Source organism: Cydia splendana, chromosome 10 (assembly GCF_910591565.1).
Source record: "Cydia splendana chromosome 10, ilCydSple1.2, whole genome shotgun sequence".
NCBI classification, from domain to species: domain Eukaryota; kingdom Metazoa; phylum Arthropoda; class Insecta; order Lepidoptera; family Tortricidae; genus Cydia; species Cydia splendana.
The window spans coordinates 10,444,633-10,463,164 of NC_085969.1; the positions used below are offsets into that span (position 1 = coordinate 10,444,633).

The following is an 18,532-nucleotide window of genomic DNA, read 5'->3' on the forward strand; positions in this document are numbered from 1 at the left end:
GCTAAGGTCATGTCCTTGTGCTACCCTAGCGCCACCGGTAAGATTTTGAACTATTATTTACAGCTGCCAGCTGGACACTTTAGCAACAGTACTTCCGAGATTGTTCTCCTACCTACCTCCTCCCCTCCATATTCATACCGTCACATACCGTCACCCGACGTGTCTTTATGACACGTAGTGATTATATGCTCTTTGTTTATGACAGAATTTGGACACAATGTCATTATTTATAGTTTATTGTACCACAGGTCTTTTATTTGGAAACTATTATTTAAAATGTTTAAATTATGTACAGAGTGTTGGCTATACTCAGCTTAGTGAATATATTCATGCCGCTGACAGTGTCCAAATATATGAATAACGAAAATCCAGTAACGTCTACAAGTAAAAATAAAGATATCGTGTTTCGAGTTGTTAACGGAGTAGCTGCAAACTTAGGCGAGATCCCTTACCAGGTAGAGACTTTGAAAACAATATTTATGATAAGTAGAATAATCCACTACTTACATGTTGCGATTTTTATAAATACCAAATAACACTTAACTGTATTATGCCAGAGATCGGACAAATTGGCGTCATTGCTCGCAATAATGTGGACATGACTCCAAATTTGATTAAATAATTAATAATTTAATTATTATTTTACCTGAGATTTCATTTTGTTCCCTAGTCAATAAATAGCACTTAAATATATTTTTGATATAAAAAATGAGTACCTACAGAAAATTTGGAAAACATACTGATTATTTTCTTTAATAAATTTACATTATAAGAAATCTTTGTGCTATTTATTGATTAGGAAGCAAAATTAAACCTCGGGTAAGAAATTAATTAAATGATTAATTATTTAATCAATTTTGGAGTCATGTCCACAATTATTGCGAGCAATGACGCCAATTTGTCCGATCTCTGATTCTTGTTTCAAATACTCTGTATTTTTACTATTTATAACGCCGAAATTTAAAGAGCTTTTTGTCTCTATTGGCGTAGTTCAGTCAGCATCAAATATATATAGTTCGTTCGCGTTAAGAATGCAGTAAAATCATTACTGTCCGCCAGCCTAGCGATGCTCGTAACCAATCAAATCGTTCCTAATAAGAAAGAATGCCGCAACTGAAAGCCTACCGCGAACCACGTTCGACGTATTGTCTCCCTGTCATACTTACGTACGAATTTACAAGTGCGACAGAGTGGCAACACGTTGAACGTGGTTCGCGGTAGGCCCTCTGGTCACTGTGAACTTGAACTGGCCAGTGGACAAGGATTATTTTACAGCAATCTTAACGCTAACGAACTAAAGTGGCCAAATAGTATTGTATTGTAAAACACCTTTGATACCATAAAAGTATGAAATCAAGATCTGTTCCGTCTTTACATATTTAATGCCGACTATACAATAGTTACTTCGTTTCTTACTTTCTTATATATGTACATTTATTCAGTTTTAACGACAACGTTTCCTAGGTGCCTAGCCAAGGTGACAATCGCTTGCTCTACGATAACGAAACGCTTTATGTCTATCATTCTTCCATATTAGTGTTACAGTGACAGTTGCGTTTCTTTTCCTACGGAGTGTAAACGGGTCTATATTGGGTCGCATAATAATTGATTGTCCTAATGTAATGTTACGCATAAAACTAATTTCACATAATTGTTATTGTGCTGAAACTAATAACATTTCTGAAAAATTATAAAACAAACCTAACCTAACTACCCTATTCTACACAACCTATGCAAAATATTTTCGAGAATACTCTTTGTTTCGGCTGGAGAAAAATTATGCGAAGAGAATTTTATGCGTAACATTACATTAGGATAATCAATTATTATGCGACGAGATAGGCACCCAGTGTAAACGATTGGCATGTTGGCTATGCACCCAACAGATACTACTGATGAAAATGACGGCTGTATTCTAAAGGTATCGCTGAAAGCCCCGAGTAAGAAAAAGAAAAAGAAAAATAAAAAAGCGCGATATTACAGCTTTTGCGGCGGTTCTGTGATCGCGGAAAACAAGGTTCTGACAGCGGCGCATTGTCTTACAGAAGAAGGAAATGCGTGCCAAACTTTATGTAAACAGTAAGTAAATTTATATAAGTTTGCAGTAGGTGGGTAGGTAGGTTACACACACAAAAAAAATTACGATTTTGCAATAATTTACGGGCTGAATATACAGGTCATACTTAGGTACTAGGTACTGAGAAACTTTTATTACGGGCCCAACCCCAAAATCGCGAAATAGTTATTTATTTTACAAAGCAAAGTTGTTGTTAAACCGCTCGTGTTAATATTGATACCCGAGCAAGCGAAAGATTCCAAAATTGAACTACGAGCGTAGCGAGTGGCTCGAAAAATGGAATCTTGAGCGTTGCGAGGGTTTCAAAGCACGAGGGTTAATCAAAATTTGCCCCCGAGTGTAGCACAAAATTTTTCACCACACCAACCCGAACCAAATATTAAATGTAAAATATCAAACAAAATCAAACCAAATCAAATCCAAATGAATGTTATTAAATATTTATCATCCAAAATCATCATTTTAAAAGTCAATTCTACCATGCAGCAAACATAGAAAACAAATCAAAATTTGCATTTGATTACTTTGCCTCACATCACATGTAAATAAAATGCAACTTTGCTATCAGTTTTTGAAGTGCAAAGTAAGCCTTTCCGAGCTGGTGTGGTGAAAAAAAAATACTCTTCCATAGAAAATGTCAAGGTCAGTCAGCCAAAATGATTATATGAAACAGCCAATTTTTTTTCATGATTACTGGGTTGATCACATAGTAAAAGTTACCTAAGTATATGTATTTCACCCATGTAAATTATTGCAGGTGACTAAATAAACAGCCTGTAGTAGAACGCGAACTTATTGTCATCGGAACAGTAGGTATTGCCTCGCCTCGGTACAAGCTAAGCGTTGCGCTCGCAGTAACCACGCTTGCGTGCCGCCGTCGGTGCGGGATGGCACGCTTACCGCCCAAAGCTTCCATGTCCGCCGCTGTTACGCTGCGTCTTACGTAAGCGAACAACTCGCGAAGACGCGGTGCGGCGGGCTCAAGGCGTTCGCGTTCGCAACGAGATCGCCCGCGTAGGGCACTTCTATATGTATAATATCAAAGGATTGATTCACCCCGCGCCGCATCGCTTCGCTTCGCGTGTTCGCGTGTTGTTCGCCTACGTAGTACGCTGCGTAAGCGTTGCGTTAACTCGCAGTAACCGCGCGTCGGTGCGGGATAGCACGCTTACCGCCCATAGCTTCCATGTGGCGCCGCTGTTACACAGGCGCTGTAAGCGAGATGTCAACTAGCAACCAGCTGTAGCCTACATCTCCAAGGCATTAAGTCGGTTCCGTTACGTGCTCACGTATGGCTGAATAGTTGACTTCAATTGGATGAGTAGGGTGGGCTGAAAATCGGCCTCCATAGAAATAGAAACCGAAGTCTTAAATTTGAACTTTTTTTATTGGAATAGCTTTTGTTAGGTTTTATTATGTCCCAAAATTAATCTTAGCTAATTTGGTTGGAAAAATAATTAATTATAATTTTTTTTCAAAATCTTTGTATGGAGCGTATCAGAAAAATCGAGTTTTCTCCGAAAATAAAAAGTTAACCGTAATATCCTGACAGATGATTTTAAAACCAATTATTCTTGATTTTTCCACATAATTAGAATTTTCCTACGGGGTGCACTTTTTTATTTAAATCGATATATATATATATTTTTTTTTTTTTCATTTTATAATTTTAATACGGTTATACTCGTTATTTTGACTACAAAAAATGAATTTGAGTTTGATCGAACCAATAACTTAAGCGTAGTGAATTTTTGTTCTAAGCAAATGTATGGAGAGTACGAGTAAAACGGATTTTTTTTTCAAAAATTAAAGGTATACCGTAATATCCTTGCAGATGATTTAAGTACCAATTATTAAGGATATTTTGACATAACGCGAACTTTTCTACCGTATGCACTTATTTAATAAAAAATAAGAAACTTATTTTTTCATGCTGAAATAGCTTTTTCTCATTGTTTTAATCAAATAAATAATAAACATACAAGAGTTACAAGTAGAAAATTGAAAATAAAACCATTACATCCTTTACATTATTACCCTTGTATCCCCTTTATTGAATTGAATTGAATTGAATTGAATATTATATTATCTTTGTACTTAATGAAACAGTATTCAACAAATGACACATTGACAACTGATGAGTCTAAAATTAATGATCATTAATGAGGTCCGGTTACAATCGTTAGTAGATACTATGAATGCAGTTTAATCATTAAGGTTTTAATCATTATGCTTATAATTAGACGTAAAACTAATTACAATAACAATAATATAGAATGGTGGTGTTCATTAGTACTTGCAACAAATAGGTAAGGGGTACATTTTATATTTTAGTTCATCTTGAGCTTCTTAACCGCTAACTTATACGACCATAAACCATGGACAGGCTTATTACGAACTTGGACTTGTTTGTTATCCTAAAATCTCTACCAAGATCCATACATTGTTCTAAATTTTTCTGTGTTCCGTTGGATTTTCTTCCATCTGTCAGTAGCAGCTCTTGTAAATCTTCGGCAAAATTCTTTCAAGGTGTCACGATCTTCTTCTGATAGGTTAAGGTTTGATTTAGTTAGCACTATTTCAAACAAAGCTTCGTGATTTAAACTAGATCCTTGACGGACCGATACGACCTTCAAACCTTCAAGAAAAGAGCGTACTCCCATCTTAAAGGCCGGCAACGCGCTTGCAACCCTTCTGGTGTTGCGGGTGTCCATGGGCGGCGGTAATCGCTTACCATCAGGTGATCCGTCTGCTCGTTTGCCTCCTATTTCATAAAAAAAAAAATATTTTCGGAGAAAACTCGATTTTTCTGATACGCGCCATACAAAGATTTTGAAAAAAAATTATAATTAATTATTTTTCCAACCAAATTAGCTAAGATTAATTTTGGATAAGACCTAACAAATGCTATTCCAATAAAAAAAAGTTTAAATTTAAGACTTCGGTTTCTATTTCTATGGAGGCCGATTTTCAGCCCACCGTGTGGCGCGGCGCTAGTCTGGTGATGAGTTTTTTGCTATGATATACAAAGTATGATCTAGAAAATCAAAGGTCGTACGCGTCTATACTTGACGCGGCGTAGTTTAAAGCTCAAAGTTTTATTGTATAGTACAGGCACCTACTCAAAACTCGAATGTACATACACATTTTATACGTTGCCAAAGGTACCATATTACCTATGTTACAAGCTTGATCCAGCTATTTACGATAACAGCAAACAATAACAGCATCGCTATTAAAAGTATTATAACAAATTAAATTATTTACCTGCCGCGATAGCAGAGGACGCTGGTTCGATTCCAGCCTGGGACACTGGAGGCCTTGGTCACTTTTTCTTAGTACATATATTACATTTATTTCAGTTTATAATAACAGCATCACTTTTGAGGGAAAATTTTAATTTCATCAGATTTATAATTCGATTCCAATTACAAACTACAATTATTCTCAAATCGCCCAAAAATCTGAATAACTCCAAGACAAATTATTTATTGGTACAGATATAATATGAAAAGCTTAACGAAGTTGTATGTTGTGGCGGGGACCCTAAGGAACAAAGCAGAATTCCAAAAAGACAAGGAAGGTACTGAGCAGTGGAGAAGGATGACACGTGTTGCTATACAGAATGGTTACTGGTTTCCTAAAAACGACATATGCATAGCAGTTGTCACGGGGAGTTTTCCTAGCCCGGCTGGGGCTTTGCCCAGAGGAAACTCACGGACAATTAAGGTTACTAAATTAACCAATCTAAATCTTAACCAAAAACTCAAGCAGGTGCTTACACTTATTTCCATCAACTATTCAGGGGTTTCTAAAGGATGTCAAAATGAAATGTTAGTTTTGTGACACATAATTTATTTCTATTCTCACACTGAGGAAGTTGTTCTACAAGTAAATCATTTATTAAGCTAGCATTAAGCACCTTATTCTATAATGTCAGACGATAGAGCCGGGTCGTGCCAAAAATGGTTCTACAATGATTTACAAGCAGACCTATCTAAATTTGTTAGTACCTAATTTATCATTTGCCATCACATACGATTAAATAAATTCTCTAACTTTAAATTTGGAAAAAGCTTCTAGGATGGAAGGAAAGCGTACACCAACCTCATAACAATATTGCACCGCGGAGCACCACAGAAAGCCTAAGGCCTCAGCTTGAAGATGTCGTCTCCTCCACCCAGCAGAAGAGCGAAATTCTTATGGCGAACTGCTCACCCGACACACTTGAAGTTTTAGGAATATGGACAGACTTCCATACTCTGATATGCGAACTGGTTTCACATCCGTAGTAACATAAAAACGAAAAAACCCCGTCAGCTGAAAGAAACAATTCAAGATTAATAACTAGAAGCATGTGCTCTGCTAACCTAAGAGACATTATATGATCTAAGTTTCTCACCAGCTGGAAATTCCTAGAGTGGATTCATCTCACAGCTCTAACCAATCCCATCCCACCACATTGTTTCGCCAGCAGACTGGAAACAAAACGAATGGTCAAATAAGCAGGGACAAAGATTCAACAAGGAGTCAAACCTGAAGACAATTATATATTATCATATTCTACTTACTGTCTGTGGCAAAATAACTTCGGCATGAGCTTCCTAGCTCATGGATGCAGCGGCTGCTGCCTAACCAAGACTCGGATCGATGCTACCAGAGCATGATGTATTTAGCTTCACTTTCTAAATTAAAAGATGCCCATCCAGGGCAAAAGCCAACCAGGAAATGATCTCAACCTAACTGTCCCTGGGATAACACAATCAAAATAACAGTAACTAATGAAATTCATGGAATAATTTTTATATGTAAGTCCAACATATAGAAATAAATCATATTTAATTATCTAAACATATTTCCACCTTTTTTGTATTTAAAAATTAAGTTTTGATTTAAATATTTAATTAATATTATTCCATCATTTTAGGATTTATTTTGAAGTAGCAACACCATCAGATTTAATTAGTTTCTAATTGGCCAAATGGCTGTCATTTGTTTTGTTGCTACATCAATGACTTCCTTGCCATTAAACAAAACTATACTATATTTGAGACAAACCTAAAAACGTTAAACTGAATTATACATGCAAAGTGCAGTGTCACAATACCCCTCTCCCCGCTGTTGCGTTTTACCGAGGGTAAAACGCTCGCTGTCCTCAGCGACTATCCTAAATCCAAAACATGTGTCACAAAGAAAAGTAAACAAAACAATACTAAACTACCTCGACCATACCTAGTATGGGAGCACCTAAAAAAAAAACACAACCAAAATGATTGCCGCAGGTTTCGAGATCCCTATCCAGAAAAGAAAAGCCAAGGATACAATTACTCATTCTCCATGCACAACAAAACCGCTAACCAATAAATTTTAAATTTTTAAATTCTCGAACCCACGTAACACTAAATAACCAAAACCCTAACGTGTGTGGTATCCGAACACATCAGAAAAATCCACCACATTAACCAGTAAACATTCCTTGGTTTTACCAACACAACATTGCATCGTTGCGCTGGAAAAACCAAACCAACTGCCAGGACTGATGATCAGCATTCCTAATTTCGTCTCTGCTAGACCGGGCAAAATAAAAATCCGAATGATTCCCACTTCCAAGTTTACTTTCATAAACCTGAGAAGCTAAATAAAAATCCAAACCAAAATATAATTAGTAATTTCCATAATTTCCATTCTAATCCTAAAATTGTCGCCACCCTACGGGTTGAGGACACCAATAATTGTCTCAACCCTTCAGGTTGACAACCCCAGCAAACCCAAACCAACAAAATACCTATCCTCAAAAAAAAAACCAACAACAGACGGTTGAATTGGACACATCTTAACTGTGCCAACTCTTCCATTAAACAAAACTAACCAAACCATACCAAAACATCTGGACCCTTCGAGTTGGTGAGAGTAACCTATCCCCCAACTCTCTGGATCACAAAACAAACCGACCAAAACCTTACACAACTCTGAGGTTGCAACATGCCCAAAATTCTCAACCATTGAGGTTGAGTACTGAAACAGTATCGCACGCCAGGCATGATTGGCGGCGATACCGCGTGTCGCATCTTCGCCTACAAAATATTTCTCATTGTATCGGCAGCGCGAACACAAAAAATCGTGTGCCTCACCAACGCCTCTATGGCTTGGACTTATGGGCAACACGTACACAAAAAGATACCCACCAGCGAGTACCAAGTCGACGCCTGAAAAGAGCAAGAACCCATCGGAGTACATAAAAAGAACGCAAAACGTCCGTGGTATGCGGTGCGCGCCCCGCCATACCTCACAAAATCTCCTGGGTGTGGACCCCTGTCGACCTAAAACACAAAACGCACCAAACACGGCGCTCGGGTGTGGTAAGCACCCGATAACTTCTCACCAAAACCCCTGGCCGTATTAAGGATCGCTCCAAAACTTAAAAAGTGAGCTAGATTGTAACGCCCCTTTCATACTCCACGCATTTAGAGCACTGTTCCAAGAACCCTTTCATTCATCACACAAAACAAAAAAATAGTAGTGAAAACAGACATTGCTGCTCACCACGTTCCGTACATACAGTCGTGATTGAATATTTTTACCACAATATCCAACACTCCAAACGAAATAACCGTAGAACGAAACGTTATGGCGTAAGCGAGGGCGTTTACTCTGGCGGCAAGGTGAAAGCTAAAAAACCGGGACCTTGCGTCCAGAGAAAACAACCACCTCCAAAACCTACCAAAACCTTGTGTCCGAATCCTTAATACGCCACGATCCAAACTCCATGTCCAAAATCCAAAACGAAACTTTACCTAGCACCATACAAAAAACTTCAATTGAATTTAAAACTTGGTGCTAAAAAACATTATCGTAACGTTACATCATTAAATGGAATGTATTGAAACAAACCGTAATGATAAACCAAGTTACTCAATAACTTCAAAAAAAACGAGCGTTTATTAAACGCTGACACGTTACGACTTAAGTTTGGACCCTAAAAATATCATGTTTCTGAACGCACCCTTTGTTGAACTTATTTATTTACTCTATGGTATAGCGTCTATGCTTTTAAAAAGTTAAATGTCACTGAGATATTTTGCGAATTATAACCTTACCTACAAAAAACTTTCGCCGCATTTATCATTTATTACTAGATTTATCTATATTTTAGCCACTTTAAAGTACAACAAATTGGAAAACTAAATATGAGTGTGATCAACTTCGAACAAATACCTACTTAGAACTTCAATATTTAGTCTGTCAAAATGCGAACTTGGAATGGAATTAAATCTACTAATAAACACAGGTAATCTACCAAATAATGAGAAAATTAGTCAACTTTCGTTCTCATACTCTAAACTGAACGCAAAACCTCTGTAAAGTTCCCTGTATTTTATAAACTAATCAAACTAGTATGTATATTCAACTCTAATTTTAATGATATTGTTACAGATTACTATAAAACTGTGCTAAAAAATTAACAACAGACCACCATAAAAGCAATAGATATCCAGCTATGCCTATAACTGGACACCGGACTACAGGAATTTGCAACTTTGAAAATCAAACAATGTTAAATCATGAGAACATAGGCACTGGCAGTGCGCTGAAGAAGTATATCTTCAAAAATCGAAGTCATTTACTAATCAGGAACACAACAGCAGTCCTTGCCGGAGACTATCAACCTTGCTGCTGCCGGACACTCAAACATTTCCACTTCTCTGTCGTTCCTGCAAACTTCCAACTACTGCCAGCGACGCCTCAGATTTGATCCACCTTCATAAATAAGTTCAACGGGCATTAAACATTAAAAGTGTACTGAAACCGCCGTTGTATAATAAGTTTAACTCAAATATTTAAATATGATGGCAAAAGACTTACAAATTGATGTGGCACTATTGTATCATTACTATTTATAATAAACAATGCTAAATTTATTGTGTTTTTTACTACAATGAACCCTTTTTAGCTCTGTGTAAGTATCTTACATATTTCATATAAACAACATTTGTATCAAAACTATTGATAACAGTGAAAGCAAAAAGCAAGCCACTAACTAAAATAAATTATTATACAAAATTTGTCCTAATTGCAAGCTTTCAAGTTGAAGTCTTTCTAGAAAAACCTACAAAATCAAGTATGTATACACTGTATGTTCATACAATTTACCAAAAACAATTTCCTACGTTCTTACAACTGAAAAATATCCATCTGTGGCTGAATATCTAGTATATTTTTAAACTAAAAGGTATTTTGAGTTAAAATTTTACACTTAAACAATACTTCTCAAATTCCTTAACAGTTTCTGCACAAGCTCAATAGCTTTTCGAACTTGATCTAAAAAATCATTGACATTAACTTGACCTTAACAAAATGACATACAACTCAATTGCAGTACTTATAAAAGCTCTGCCCAAATATTTGTCTATAACTAACCAAGTTATACAACAAAATTAAAAAAAATGCTTTTTAAATCCTCAAAATGCAAAATATCTTAGGTCTCAGTCTTTAGAGACTAGCTCATAAGCATAAAAAGTAGCAAAATGTACTAAAAGTTTGACACTTTCAACTTCCTGACAAAATGTCAGCACATATTTTACTAACTGAAAATCAAAGCATTTAATTCACGGTTTTCACCATATATTCTGAATTTCGTGCAGTAAATTGGACAAAACTACCTGTAAAACAGCTAAAGCTTAACCTGGATGGTATCACAGTGTGCAAAGCCAAAGCACAAGCTCAAAATTAATACTTAACCGTAAGTATTACAAAACTTTTCTCATCAATATGTAATGGCAATGATATAAACTGATTTATGATGGAAATAGAGCTTTAAGACGGAATCTGTGGGCGCCAAATTGTCACGGGGAGTTTTCCTAGCCCGGCTGGGGCTTTGCCCAGAGGAAACTCACGGACAATTAAGGTTACTAAATTAACCAATCTAAATCTTAACCAAAAACTCAAGCAGGTGCTTACACTTATTTCCATCAACTATTCAGGGGTTTCTAAAGGATGTCAAAATGAAATGTTAGTTTTGTGACACATAATTTATTTCTATTCTCACACTGAGGAAGTTGTTCTACAAGTAAATCATTTATTAAGCTAGCATTAAGCACCTTATTCTATAATGTCAGACGATAGAGCCGGGTCGTGCCAAAAATGGTTCTACAATGATTTACAAGCAGACCTATCTAAATTTGTTAGTACCTAATTTATCATTTGCCATCACATACGATTAAATAAATTCTCTAACTTTAAATTTGGAAAAAGCTTCTAGGATGGAAGGAAAGCGTACACCAACCTCATAACAATATTGCACCGCGGAGCACCACAGAAAGCCTAAGGCCTCAGCTTGAAGATGTCGTCTCCTCCACCCAGCAGAAGAGCGAAATTCTTATGGCGAACTGCTCACCCGACACACTTGAAGTTTTAGGAATATGGACAGACTTCCATACTCTGATATGCGAACTGGTTTCACATCCGTAGTAACATAAAAACGAAAAAACCCCGTCAGCTGAAAGAAACAATTCAAGATTAATAACTAGAAGCATGTGCTCTGCTAACCTAAGAGACATTATATGATCTAAGTTTCTCACCAGCTGGAAATTCCTAGAGTGGATTCATCTCACAGCTCTAACCAATCCCATCCCACCACATTGTTTCGCCAGCAGACTGGAAACAAAACGAATGGTCAAATAAGCAGGGACAAAGATTCAACAAGGAGTCAAACCTGAAGACAATTATATATTATCATATTCTACTTACTGTCTGTGGCAAAATAACTTCGGCATGAGCTTCCTAGCTCATGGATGCAGCGGCTGCTGCCTAACCAAGACTCGGATCGATGCTACCAGAGCATGATGTATTTAGCTTCACTTTCTAAATTAAAAGATGCCCATCCAGGGCAAAAGCCAACCAGGAAATGATCTCAACCTAACTGTCCCTGGGATAACACAATCAAAATAACAGTAACTAATGAAATTCATGGAATAATTTTTATATGTAAGTCCAACATATAGAAATAAATCATATTTAATTATCTAAACATATTTCCACCTTTTTTGTATTTAAAAATTAAGTTTTGATTTAAATATTTAATTAATATTATTCCATCATTTTAGGATTTATTTTGAAGTAGCAACACCATCAGATTTAATTAGTTTCTAATTGGCCAAATGGCTGTCATTTGTTTTGTTGCTACATCAATGACTTCCTTGCCATTAAACAAAACTATACTATATTTGAGACAAACCTAAAAACGTTAAACTGAATTATACATGCAAAGTGCAGTGTCACACAGTAAGTGGCTTAATTATGACGATAAAAGAATTTTGATCATATAAATATAAATAAATAATAAATAAATATTAGGGGACATCTTACACAAATCAAACTAGCCCCAAACTAAGCAAAGCTTGTACTATGGGTGCTAGGCGACGATATACATACTTATACTTATATAGATAAATACATACTTATAAATATATACATAGAAATACACCCATGTCTAAGGAACATATATTTGTGTTCATCGCACAAATGAATGCCCTTACCGGGATTCGCACCCGGGACCATCGGCTTCACAGGCAGGGTCACTACCCACTAGGCCAGACCGGTCGTCAAATATATTCTACATGTTTATAGAATTTTAGGGTCTGTTTGGCCGATTGTCAACCAACCAGAGCAAAGAAAGCAATTTTATCCGTCTGAAAAACATTATTGGATTGTATATTGTTGGCATGTTTATATCGCAATAAAATACTTATTTCAAGAATAAAACACCTTACAGAAAGTCTGTATCATAGATTTATAATGAGGTCTGTATCATCAGCCGAGTCCACACAGAGCGAGGTTACGCGCGAGACAAGTTCCTCGCGCACATAACGGACAGTGTAGACGTGCCGCGCCCGAGGCAATACGGCCGAAGCACTAGACGTGCCTCGGCCGCTTTGTGCGCGAGGAAATTGCCTCGCGCGTATGGTCGCTCTGTGTGGACCAGCTTATGAGGTTTTTTTTACAGTTTACAAAGACTCTATTTCGATTCAACGAATATGTAAAGCCTCTGCCCCTTGCCTCGCGTAAAATGGAATACGGTTCTATGGAGTGCCTTGCATCAGGCTGGGGAAAAATAAATGAAACAGTAAGTTTAATACGAGTATTTAGCAACATTTATTTCATTCGGTAAAACTGCTAAGAGCTAACTTCACTATCACAACAAAAATGTGTGTTCCAGATATGATCAAATTTATCTATGTATTTGAGTATAATTTTTAATAATTGGCCAAGAGCATGTCGAGCCATGCTCAATGTAGGGTTCCGTAGTTACCATTCTGTCAATATAGGCTACACGGGGGATATTCGTAGCAAGTATCAAAATATATGATACTTACAAGCAAAAGGGAGTAGGTAGGTACTTTCGCAGCGCTTTTACTTTACTAAGGGCCACTTGCACCATCTACTAATCCTTTTAATTAAGCGGTTAAACCGTTAACCTAGTGTCATATTGTACTGGTAACCATGGTAACTCCAGGTTTAGCCGTTTAACCCCAGATCAGTGGAATGGTGCAAGTGGGCCTAAGAAGAGAAGACTTTTTGCAACAAATCAAAAACAGCGGAACAGATTATGTTCGATATAGGAACCGTGCGCGTTGGAGGGTCTGCCATATTTCCTGAATCGGAAACATATGTGCACAACTGCACATGTATATTGCGAAAGCAAGTGCTACTATTTACCGTTCTTGTCGGTACGTTGTACGTATGAATGAAGAGCAAATCCCCTGAATATTCAAGACTTTCTTCGTGTCCGACTTTCTGACATTCAACCCTCCTCTATCCCACCGCAAAGGCTAATAATCCCTCAATAGCTTGATCCCTGAAACACAGCTTCTGAAATCCAGATAATCACTCAACCCCTCAACCCTTAACCCCCAAGCCCTCAATCACCAACTTCCCACCCCTCAACCTCACACACCTTAACTCTTATACCTCCAACCCCTTACCTCCCAACCTCTCAAGTCCCAATCCCTGACTCCTCAACTCCCAACCCCTGTTCCCTCAAGTCGCAACCCCCGACCGCTTAACACCTAACCTACTAAGCCTATACTAACCTCACAATCCCCGAGCCATCAACTATAAATTATGATTTATGTTTACGTGCTTGATATATCGTATCAATAAAAGGCCACATTCTGCCATATGAGGTCAATTCAAAATTTTTTTTTACAGAAAGCTTCAGACATATTATTGTGGGCTAATCTACGGCTGATACCTGGTTACCAGTGTTCACGCATGCATAAAAGAAACATGCGCCACTTCATATGCACTGCGTCTAACGCAACGAATGTGCTAAAGGTTAAGTACATTTCAGTATAATCTACATTCAGCTGCAGAGATGAGATAGTTGACTCCCCTGTAAATTTCTCTGCATCTGGCTGTTACCTAGCTACATTTTCACAGTAATTAATTTCAGTACAAAGTCTGTTACCATAACCTTTAGGTACCTAAACGATTTTGGGGTGTACTGCCCCTTGGGCTAAATATTTTTCACTTATTATTCCAAAAAACTTATCGCCGTTCAGCAAATTTACATTTCGTGTTTAATCTATTTGGTCAAGTTATAATCCAGTAATTTTTGACAATCCAGTAATGTTGTTGTTTGTGTACTAATACTATCTTACTTACCAAATTTCAGCTTTCTAGGACTTCAGGAAGTACCCTAAAATTTTGATGATCATCAGTGAGTGAGTCTGTGACGAAATCGGGGTTTTTTTTTAATCTAAAGTATAAGAGCTATGCAATTGAAACCTTTTACGTTTAAGTAATAAATTCACTATCGACATCACATCCCGAGAATTTAGTTTATCTAGTATAATCCAAACCCAAGTTATGAGGGTTCAAAAGACGAAGCGCTTCGGGAAAAGGTAGGTAGCAGTCTTGCGCTTCGCTTGGCTCGTCTTGGCGGGGGCACTGCCGTGCCAGCCGTGCCGTGAGGATGAAGCGTAAAAATTTGCTCAAGATTCCCTTAACTTTTCGATATCTAAACTCATCTACAGGAAAGACGCGAACGAGTTAAAATGTGTATGACCCAAAAATGTTTTATTTTGACTAATGTTATATTACATTAGGTATGTAAAAAAATCTCGGTCTAATTTGTCATTTGACATTTCAAATGCAACTTAGGCATTGTAGACGTGTCGAGTACCTATTGTTCTTTTGGTGGTGGTTTGTTGTATTTAATTTATGCGGTAGAAGGGTTCAACATTAATTTTTTGCATGTAAAAAATACGCAAGTAGGTTAGTATAACGGGTTAGCACTAATAGGGAATATTACGCGAAACTCTGCGTAGGTAGCGCCACTACCACTATCTCAAAGAATATAATACTCTGCACTATCTGTCACAATCTGGGGGTCTACCGCGAAACAAGAAAATCGAAATTTCGTTATATAACCTCTCTACCACTCTTGCATATTCGAGCGGTAAAGAGGCAGATAACTAAATTTCGATTATCGCGTTTACCGGTAGGCCCTTGTTAACAAACCGCCGTGATGCATCAATGTCATATTTCATTGTATGTGAAAACTTGTCAAAAAACAGTTTAAGGCACAGTATGTATAAGTTAGTCTATGAATTTACTAGAGTCGGTAGTGCTGCACTCTGGCGGCAGAACATTGCAGTAATATCCCCTATTCTAGTCTAGTCAGCACGTTATCTTTTCGCGGATCAGCAAAGTGATATTTTTGTATTAATTTAATTTGATATTTTGTTCTGAACGCAGGGTGATTCAGGAGGACCACTGGTATGCAAAGGTACTGATGACCCAAACGACAAAGGCGAGGGAGTAATCGCCGGGGTGGTGAGCGGTGCCCGGGTCTCGTCCGAGCGCAAACCCTTCTTCACAAGGGTCACCAGCCACCTGGAATTCCTTAAAAATGAAGCAACGATAACCACGCCTGTGTTTTGTAATGTTTTATTGACGCAAATTATATTGAACTTTAATTGACATTATATTTGATTATCTAATTTAACAACTGCTAGATTTGCACAGAGTACAAGTGAAACCAGAATATTGACAGTAGGCACTCGACCATTTTCCATGACATAAATATAAATATGTGATAAATAATATTGTCACTTAGGTATGTTATGTGCCACGATATTATTGTAGAAACAATGGTTTTGCGGTACCTACTACTAACTTAGAGGATATAACCAACGGAGACGCCATGTCTAAAATTTTCGGTACAAAATAGTCTGCCGTTTTTTGCGGGGGAGGGGCACATCAAATGTATAGGTACGTCATGTCAGATAAACGTCAGTCCATACATATGGTTGACATGTCGTTGACCATTGGCCGCCTATTTTCGACAAAGGGGAACGCCTGTTAATGGCGGCTCCATTGTTAATTACTCCGAGACTACTAAGCACAAATAAGTATTTGATTCACGGAGCACATAGGTTGATTTGCCCGATTTAGGCGGCCAAAATTATTTTATGGTGTAAATTGGAACAAAAAATACGGAAAAATGTTTTTTTCTCAAAAGGCATTTATATTATCTTAATTAAATAGAAAAATTGAAAAAAAAAAATTAAAAAAAGATATTTAAATAATAATTAAAAATTGACTTTTAATCTGACATGCATTATAATTACTAACAATAAACAGGTGTAAAAAAAGGCGTTTATATTTTCTTCATTTAACAAAATAATCGTATAAATATTTAGAAAAACAACAATGGTTACAACAAGAACTAAACTACAAGTTACATTTATCGACATGCCTACATAAAATAAACATAATAAAATAAAATAAAAAAGCCTTTATTCTACCATAAATATGAGTTTTCAATAACATTACAATAATAACTAAGTGATTTCGTTTCTACATGTTATTTATAATAAACTGTCAATATTGTCACATAATTTCATGCATTTTATTAATGTCAATGAGTTATCTTAATAATTATTTTTAGTTAATATTTATGGAAGTCGCCTCTGCGGCGTAGGCCTCCCCCAGTCTCCTCCACTCTTCAAAATAAACATAAAAATGCGTTAAGTATAAGGATACTAGAGGGACACTTATTGTTATTAAAGATAAACATTCTCATATTTTTCACTTCCCAAACATTCGTGTTCCTGCAAATATGGTTCAGCACACAACAAAAGTTCGATGTCTTCGGCAGAAATGCTTTGCGTCAGGATGAAGTTTGTTTCATTGCTCTCACACAACTAATGAATGGAACTGAGGTCAGTAAAAAAAAGGCCTATTACATACATCTAAATTACACTGCTCCCTCGAAAATTGAAATGTATATTGCGGGCTTCTGCTGGTTCTTGAGACAACTGTCCAATTGGTAATAAAGCGTAACTTTTGAGGCATCTCTTTTCCCACATGTTTGGAGAACCGATTGCGCAATGACATCATTAAGTAAGATGGCACGAACTTCTTCTGTTCTTCTCTTACCTACTTCGCTCCCTTAAATCCTCAAACGGTTTACATGGCCAACCTGATGTGGTATGGGACCGAAATCTCGAAAGTTTCTTCCAACAAAGACTGATTATGGTTTAAAAATCTCTTTATTTTTTCCCTGCCTTCTGCTACCTTTCATTAAATTGTGATTTTATACGTGAAAATTTATGCTTTAGATATAGTTTGTGACCTTCCGTGTCTCCGTTTGATAGTATACAATTTTGTTCATAAATATCCATATTTTCACAAAATATTGGCATATTTTGGCCAATCATTTGCGGAAAAATAAATTTCCGAGTAAAAACTTTGCTCCCCAAGGCAGTAGGCACGCCTACAAAAAGAAAAACCATGCTAAATCAAGTTTAAAGATAAAAAAAGGTGAAAACGCGAATTTTGACAGACAACCTTTAAAAGCGTCTAAATTAAAAAGTGCGCTTAGGCGCGGCAAATGTTTTTAAGATAACAAACTTAAGTATATAAAGTAACTAACGTCGAAAAAATTAGACCTGGGACGGACTAGGAACCTTTTTGAAATGACGATTTTATGAAATGAAAATCAAATTTTATGAAAAAATTAACCTTTGTGCAAGGTCATGTTTAACACGGTCAAACACTATAATAAATAATAAAAATATAGTACCATATTATACTTTTACATTGCTTCTTACCTGAATATTTAGAGTCCATTAAAATTATTGTTTAAGAAACAATAGAAAAAAAATTATTCACTTTATAAAACTCGTTACTTTAGGAGCGCTGAGAACAGAAACGTACACGATGAGCGGTAGTCAAACTCTGACCTCTTCCTGAGTTATACTTACCTATAAGGAGTAGAAGGGGTAGCATAATGTCCCTGGGTTAATGAGCTATTTTGGAAAGTCGACTTTTGGCCGCCTAAATCGGGCAAATCAACGTATGTGCGGAGGTACTCGTATTGGGATCCGCAAAATTTCGGTTATATCTCTTCCGCCATTTCTTTCATCAATTTACAGCACTCAAAATTTA

At 36.8% G+C, this 18,532-nt stretch overlaps 1 protein-coding gene across 1 annotated transcript; it reads left to right on the forward strand.

The window, feature by feature from the left end:
• The first annotated feature begins 213 nt into the window (after positions 1-213).
• On the forward strand, positions 214-16,064 carry LOC134794296 (chymotrypsinogen A-like). The gene is made up of 6 exons (XM_063766057.1): positions 214-455; positions 1,922-2,079; positions 5,578-5,740; positions 13,080-13,199; positions 14,285-14,410; positions 15,836-16,064. Exons 1-6 carry the CDS (start codon positions 288-290, stop codon positions 16,058-16,060), a joined length of 960 nt encoding a protein of 319 aa, XP_063622127.1. The 5' UTR covers positions 214-287; the 3' UTR covers positions 16,061-16,064.
• The last annotated feature ends 2,468 nt before the right edge of the window (positions 16,065-18,532 follow it).